Below are 7,687 nucleotides of genomic sequence, written 5' to 3'. Positions count from 1 at the left end.
CCGGCTGGGTGGACGAAGTTCCACACGTCCTTTGGGCAAACAGAACGCTGAAAAAGGCCAGTACGGGAGAAACCCCGTTCAGCCTCACTTATGGCACTGAAGCCATGGTCCCGGTCGAAATTGGTTTACCCTCACCAAGGGTCTTGATTCAGCCAGAAGACAATGATGCGGCAAGACGGTTAGACCTTATGCTAACCGAGGAACGCAGAGACTTAGCCGCAGCGCGTGAAGAGAACTACAAGCGACAAATGCAAAAGTACTACAACACGCGGGTAAAACTCTGCAACTTCAATATAGGAGACTACATACTGCGTAACAACGAGGCTTCGAACCAAGAACGCCCAGGAAAGCTGGCCCCGGTCTGGGAAGGGCCATACATTATCAAAGAAGTTTTGGGAAAGGGCGCATACCGGCTCGAAAGGCTCGATGGCACCCCCATCCCAAGAACATGGAATGGAGCTCAATTACGCAAATGTTACATGTAGATCAATTCCAAACTTATAAAGAAAAGGCCTAGAGCCACTTCTAATGGAAATGATTCTCCTTTATCACATTGTGTTGATAGCCTTACCTTTATACTTATTCAAAACATTGATATGCCGGTATTCACCGCATAAATAAGTGGGGAAGTAAGTCGTTGCGTGTGGAAGGCGGCAAAACCCGCATAAACACAAAACGGCAAAAATTTCTAAGGAAAAGATGAGGAATACCTTCACGCAGGTCAGTTATAGGTGAAGATTGGTCATCCCACTAAATGAAAGTGACGGTCCTACCCGCACAATCATGATAGAGGAAACTGAACACTAACCTATTGACAACCACGCGTCGAAAGGTTAACTTATCCAAAACACTTGGAAAGTTGCTAAGTTAAACTAAAGTATGCATGAGCGAATCATATATTGTTTATGAGGCAAAACAAGTGCCAAATTAAACTATAATATGCATGAGCAAGTCATATAACGTTTATAAAGCAAGTCAAAAAGATTCAAAGATTCAAAAATAAGAGGGACTATACCCCTTTACCTTGGTAACCAAGAAACCGTAAGACAAGTGCGGGTACAGTGTCAAGGCGAAACCCTTCACATACTTAGCACCTGCAGGGAATTGAAGCCAAGAATACCTTGGTAACCAAGAAACCGTAAGACAAGTGCGGGTACAGTGTCAAGGCGAAACCCTTCACGTACTTAGCACCTGCAGGGAAATGAAGCCAAGAATACCTTGGAAGTCAAGTAACTATAAGACAAATGCGGGTACAGTGTCAAGGCGAAACCCTTCACATACTTAGCACTTGTAGGGAATTAAAACCAAGAAGGATCTTCTGGGCCATGCTTGTGGAAAGGGAAATAACATCCCCGCATAGCGGGAACGTTGAGAACTAGATTGTTTGAAGCTCCAAGATGGAATTGGTTGTTTAACATAATTGATCACTATGTCTAAAACTACCAAAACCTCGTGGAGAATCTACACAAGTGAAACTCAACGCTCCTGACTTGCGAGGAGGTTACACACCTACCCGCATCATACCCAAAGATCAAGCAGAAAAGTCGGGAATTTCTGCACGTGACATTAGGAAAACCGCGGGAAGAATCCCCACGGAAAACCTTAAAACTAAAAACCCTTTTCAAAACCCTTTGCTTAAGTCCAAAAGTTCACCTCACTTATTAACAATTCATGAGAAGAACATTGGACTGGGGGGACTTGAAGAGGTAGGTCCCAGCAGAGCCCAGTTGGACCCGCAAGACTCACCTTGAAGAGGGACGTCTGCGCAAAGACCAACTGGTTCCGCAGGACCCACCATGCTCAGAGAGATGAAGACCTTACGCGCAGTACGCAAGCTGTTCCCGCAGGAAAAGCCTCCCAATGGTGAAGTACCCCGCCTGTTCCCGCAGCTGCGGATACAAGCCATCAAGGAAGGCTACCCGCACTAATAGCAAGGCTACACGCACAAGGCACTAACTCTCAATAATTCAGTAATGTCACCTGAAGAAGGAATGAGCAAGGCGGGAATACTCCCGCCCAAATGAGCCAGTCCGTACGCTTCTGGAGGATCTTTTGTACTATACCTGCCAAGGTATGGACAAAATAGACAAGATCTGACCAAAGCAGCCCATGAACCAATCACAGGGTGACAGCTCACTGGCAACAGTACGACGAGCAGCACGCTCTAGTACTTAATGTCACTATCAGCCGCTGCCTACTCACCAACCCTCATCGTGGCACGTACATAGCCTGCAGTTGGTGGAAAAGGAATAGTACACAGCCGGCCATGTCACTATCAGCCGCTGCCTACCCACCAACCACCAGCATGGCACGTGCGTAGCCCACAGTTGGTAGAAAAGGAATATTATACAGCTGGCTGTACCTGCTTGGAAACCTACCTTCGGCTATAAATACTCCAACACCTTGGAACGGTATCATTATCTTATCATATACTATCTTATACCATCACATATCTTATCTGCTCTAGCTATTTCTCTTAATATACATTTATATTCAGAGCAATCTAGTCTGATTCTCACGCCGGAGGGTGGTCACAAGGAGGTCCCCCCCTTCTCAGTGACGAGCTCACGGTGTCTGTTTTGCAGGTCATCAGGAGAATAACCATCCTTGCCGGACCTAACCCTCGTGGGAAACATCTACTTGACCCTAAGATTATCCGTAATCTGCCGGGGTCACTTAGTGTTTCTTCACCATTGCTGCTGTAAGTTCATCTATTTTGCTTCTTCAAATGCACCTTTTTCATATGCAATTCTGATAGTTTGTCTACATCAACTACACTCTGTTCGTTCATTTTGCCATTGATTATGTCTGAAGTTTGAGAAAACCCTAATTAAGTGTTTAATTACATATTGTTTAATATTATTTACTAGTTTCACGTTCAATTGTGATATGATTGTGTACTTACTGTTTGTTTTTGTTTCGGCTTGAAATTGGTGCTCATTTTACGATTGAATACGTTTGGGTTAAGTGTTTCGTTTTGATATCTGTAGAAATTTACTAGTTTCATATTCAATTTTGTTGACATGATTGTGTACATGCTACTGTTTGCTATTGTTTCGGCTTGAAGTCGGTGCTTGTTTTCGATTAAATTTGTCTGAAGTTTGAGAAAACCCTAATTAAGTGTTTAGTTGCTTTATGTAATTAACTATACCTTGTTTGTGATTGATTTATTATGTGTAGAAATGTACTAGTTTATTTTCTAATCTTGATGCGCTCTTTGTTCTGGTTTTGGATTGGAATCGGTGTTAGTTTTGTGATCGGTTTGCTTTAAATTACATCTAATTTTGTCAACTCTAGGTCAAGAGTTGGGGACATTTGAGTTCTGAGTTTAGTATAATTGATTAATTGCTGGTTATTGTAGACTTTAATCAAAATTACTAAAATATGTCTTTTTTGCTGGTGGTTCTATAATGGTATACTTTCGCTGTAAGTTTGTGAATTTTGACTCATGGAATTCATTTTCAGATTCTAAATTGAATGTTAGTTTGAACCAAATAGTTTGAATTTTCGTAAATCTTTATTTTGACTTTTGGTGCTAATATGCATATACTGAATGATATATACACTTTCCTTGCAACTTTTTGATTTTTGAATCATGGAATTCATTTAAGATTCTAAATTTAATGCTAGTTTGAATAAATTAATTTGAATTTTGAATCAAGGAATTAATTTTAAGATTCTAAATTTAATGCTAGCTTGAATAACATAAATTGGATTTTGCTACATGTTGATTCTGACTTTTGGTATCTCAGATGGCAGGGGATGATGATCATAATCCTCTTCTTGGAAAAACAACTTGTGGTTCTTTACTACTTCAATTGCAGGTTGAACATAATTCACTCTACTTGTGTTTTTTTTACATCATTAAGGACATTATATGTTACTTTTTTTTCATAAACTTTTGTGTTAATGCAGAAAATCTGGGATGAAGTTGGCGAAAGTGACGAGGAAAGAGATAAGATGCTTCTTCAATTAGAACAAGAATGTTTGAATGTGTACAAAAGGAAAGTTGACCAAGCTGCAAAGTCAAAGGCCCATCTTCTACACGCACTTGCAGACGCTAAACTTGAATTGTCCAATCTTCTTACATCTCTTGGAGAGAAATCATTCAACATTGTAAGTAGTAGCCACCCACGTGCCCCCTCTGGCCCTCGTCTCTCAAATTATTTATTTATTTGTTAAAGTCTTATTGTGTTTAACTACAGCCTGATAAGACTTCGGGTACCATTAAAGAACTTCTTGCAGCAATTGCACCTGCTCTAGAACAGTTGTGGATACTGAAAGAAGAGAGGATAAAACAATTTTCAGATGTGCAGACACAAATTCAGAAAATGTGTGTGGAAATTGCAGGAATTAATGATCTTGCACAAAGCTTTAAAGTTGATGAATCCGATCTATCCTTGAAGAAGTTAAAAGAATTTCATGATCGTCTTCAAGAACTTCAAAAAGAAAAGGTAATGAATACAAAAACTTTTTTTGTGTTTTCCTGTTTGGGAGTTCATAAAGATTAAAATGTGAAATATTAATATAAAAACTATATTGTTTGAATAATTATATAACGTTTTGTTTGCAATGACTGATATTTGTGTGGATACACTTTGAGTGACTTGCACCACATCCGTTTTCATGTTTGACAAAATATATAGTCCTGTAAACACACTGAACTAACATGAATGGCATGTATGCACCAAAAAATTAATAAAACTAGACAAATTTGTAATGCATGATATGATAATGTAATAAACTAGACTAAATGTAATGTGCTTCATAATTTAAATGAATACAATAACGCACAATCTTAAACGAACGAACCAAGCATGCCTTCATGGTTGTTCGTTTACTAAATGAACAAAAAGGTTTGTTCATGTTTGTCCCTCTATAGATAAACGGACATAAACAAATTTCCCACCAAATGGTTCATGAACAGTTCTCTGAACATCCAGTTCGTTTAGAGGTCCATAAATATTTAATTTTACTTCATCAACCGTTGCTTGATCAAAGAATATAGATACAATTATATGATATGAGGTGATTAATGAATTTAATGTCAAACTCTCTTTTGCAGAGTCAAAGATTGACCAAAGTTCTTGAATTCATTAACAATGTAAATGGCATTTGCGGTGTTCTCGGGATTGACTTTTATAGTACAATCAAAGATGTCCATCCTAGCTTGACTGATGCCACATGTGCACAATCTAAAAGCATTAGCAATGACACATTAGCCAGGCTGGCAAAGACTGTCACAGCTTTAAAAGAAGTTAAGGAGCAAAGGTTACATAAGGTATAATACACTTTCACATCTCTTAGTTTCTTTTAGAAGTCATTCACTTTTAGTTATTATATCCTTCTAATAATCGGACAAATGGGCACGTTTTCAGCATCAAGATCTTGCAATTCAGTTAAATGAACTTTGGAATCTGATGGATACATCTGAAGAAGAAAGAAGATTGTTTGATCATGTTACCTGCAACATATCAGCTTCAGTTGATGATGTCACTGCACCAGGGGCTCTTGCACTGTATTTGATTGAACAGGTACCTTAGTGTAATAATAAAATCTTATAAAATGATATAAATATACTTAATTATTTTTATTATTAATATGTTTTGTTATTAAGGCTGAGGTGGAAGTTGAAAGACTGGATCAACTGAAAGCAAGCAGAATGAAGGAGATTGCTGCTAAGAGACAAATGGAACTTGAAGAGATATTTGCTCGTGCACATATACAGATTGACACAAAAGCTGCTAATGAGAAACTTTTGGCATTGATTGAATCTGGGAATGTGGAACCTGCTGAGCTGTTAGCTGACATGGATGCGCAGATTGTTAAAGCAAAAGAAGAAGCATTAAGTAGAAAAGATATACTGGATAAAGTAGATAAGTGGATGTCTGCTTGTGAAGAAGAGAGTTGGCTCGAGGATTACAATAGGGTTAGCCTCTTCACTGTTTACGGGTCGGGCTAAATTTAATATTAATTTTTGCAGAATAACGTTTTCCATGGTTTTTGAGACGCGTGGCAGGATGAGAACAGGTACAGTGGAAGCAGAGGCGCGCACTTGAATCTCAAGAGAGCTGAAAAAGCCCGCATTTTGGTTAGCAAAATCCCAGGTAAACAACTGGCTGTTAGCCTGTTATTATTTAGTTTGGTGTTTAAGAGAATTTAATGATTGTTGTGTACAACTTATATATTTATCATTTCCTCAAGGATGATGAAATATGATTACAAAAATTAAAATATATTTCTTTAAAATAAAATGATTTGGGTGATTTATTAGACTTGTAAATGAATCGGACGTTCAGTGAACCGTCTGTGAACAGTTCAGCGGGAGGTTTTTTTATTTAATAAACGAATAAAATTGTTTGTTCAGTTAATTAAACAAACGAACATGAACACATATCTCGTTCGTTCATCTATGTTTATGAACGTACGCTTATGTTGGTACATTAAATTTGTTTGTGTTCATTCGCTTACGTTTATTTATGTTTGTTAGTTACATTTGTTCACCTTTACTTTCAGGTGCTACAGTTTAGTCTAGATTTATATCTTTTTAGGCCCTACACATAATTGCTCACCTTTACTTTTAAGTGGTTTTAGCTCAGTTATATTTGTTCATTTATGTTCATATATATTCGTCCGTTTGCATTCGTGAACCATTCATTAATATTGTTAACAAACTAACATAAATGAACACGGTCTTTTTCTTAACAATCGATCAAGAAAACCCTGCTGTTTAATTGTTCGTGTTCGATCATTGTTTAGTTAGTGTTAAACGAGCGAACATGAACATGTGTTGTTAGTGTTCATTTTATTCCTATGGCCCAGTTTGATTTGTTAATGCCGGGTGTGTATGCAGGTCTTGCTGACACATTGGTTGCCAAAACTCGAGCATGGGAAGAGGAACATGGAATGGCTTTTGCTTATGATGGTGAACCACTACTCACCATGCTGGACAAATATGCAGCGTTGAGGCATGAGAGAGAAGAAGAGAAGAAACGGATGAGGGTTAGTTTCGGCATTTCACCCACTTTTATAAAAAATGTATCTCAAGCATGTCAAACTCACTTTAATTTTTAAATTGTGACTACAGGATCAGAAGAAATTTAATGAACAGCTAAACGCAGAGCAAGAAGCCATGTTTGGTGCAAAACCTAGCCCGTTGCGGCCCGTTAGTAGCTCGAAGAAGGTGCTGGGCCCACGTGTAAGCGGGGGGTCAAATTTAGGTACTAATAGACGGTTATCTATGATGCAAAATGGGTCTCGGTCAGTGAAGAGGGATAACCCGAGGCCAGTGGCTCCTTTGAACTACGTGGCTATATCGAAAATGGATGCTCCACCCGTTACGCCTTAGGAGGTGAATCTGAATCACATGTGAAAAGTCAAATATAGCCATTGTGGTGTCATGCTAACTTGGAAAAATGGATAGGCATGGAACCCGGTTTTTCTTGTTAGTTACTACCTAGACAATTTTCTTGTTAACAGATGAACATGTTAAACTTACAGATTTGGTCCTTACCCTTGATGAATGCATATTGCATTGCATTGCATTCATTTTTTTTCTTTTGAAATCATTACTTGATAATAATGTAAACTAAATCTCAAATAGAGGTTTAGGTAATCTGAACTACTCGTGATTTGTTGTTTGAGAATGGATTGCTAAAAATCTTGATTTGAGTTAAGCTTCGATGAG

General features: G+C 38.4%; 1 protein-coding gene across 1 annotated transcript; it reads left to right on the top strand.

Annotated features, from left to right (window-relative positions):
- The first annotated feature begins 4,169 nt into the window (after window positions 1-4,169).
- On the top strand, window positions 4,170-7,384 carry LOC143612304 (65-kDa microtubule-associated protein 1-like). The gene is made up of 7 exons (XM_077086327.1): window positions 4,170-4,454; window positions 5,066-5,281; window positions 5,379-5,534; window positions 5,618-5,929; window positions 6,020-6,107; window positions 6,854-7,002; window positions 7,088-7,384. Exons 1-7 carry the CDS (start codon window positions 4,332-4,334, stop codon window positions 7,346-7,348), a joined length of 1,305 nt encoding a protein of 434 aa, XP_076942442.1. The 5' UTR covers window positions 4,170-4,331; the 3' UTR covers window positions 7,349-7,384.
- Window positions 7,385-7,687: the final 303 nt, after the last annotated feature.

This window comes from Bidens hawaiensis, unplaced genomic scaffold, assembly GCF_021521415.1.
Source record: "Bidens hawaiensis isolate Kalapana, Puna unplaced genomic scaffold, B.hawaiensis_p1.1 tig00034209_1, whole genome shotgun sequence".
Lineage (NCBI taxonomy): Eukaryota > Viridiplantae > Streptophyta > Magnoliopsida > Asterales > Asteraceae > Bidens > Bidens hawaiensis.
Note: the sequence above shows the minus strand (reverse complement) of the source record. Positions and strands in the feature narration are given on the sequence as shown.

What these genes read in the sequence shown, in the direction of transcription:
- LOC143612304 (XM_077086327.1), top strand. Translation starts at nt 4,332, where the DNA reads ATGTGTGTGGAAATTGCAGGAATTAATGATCTTGCACAAAGCTTTAAA. An exon ending in AGGAGCAAAGGTTACATAAG is followed by an intron (nt 5,282 to 5,378) that starts GTATAATACACT and finishes GCACGTTTTCAG; the next exon opens with CATCAAGATCTTGCAATTCA. An exon ending in TTTGGTTAGCAAAATCCCAG is followed by an intron (nt 6,108 to 6,853) that starts GTAAACAACTGG and finishes GTGTGTATGCAG; the next exon opens with GTCTTGCTGACACATTGGTT.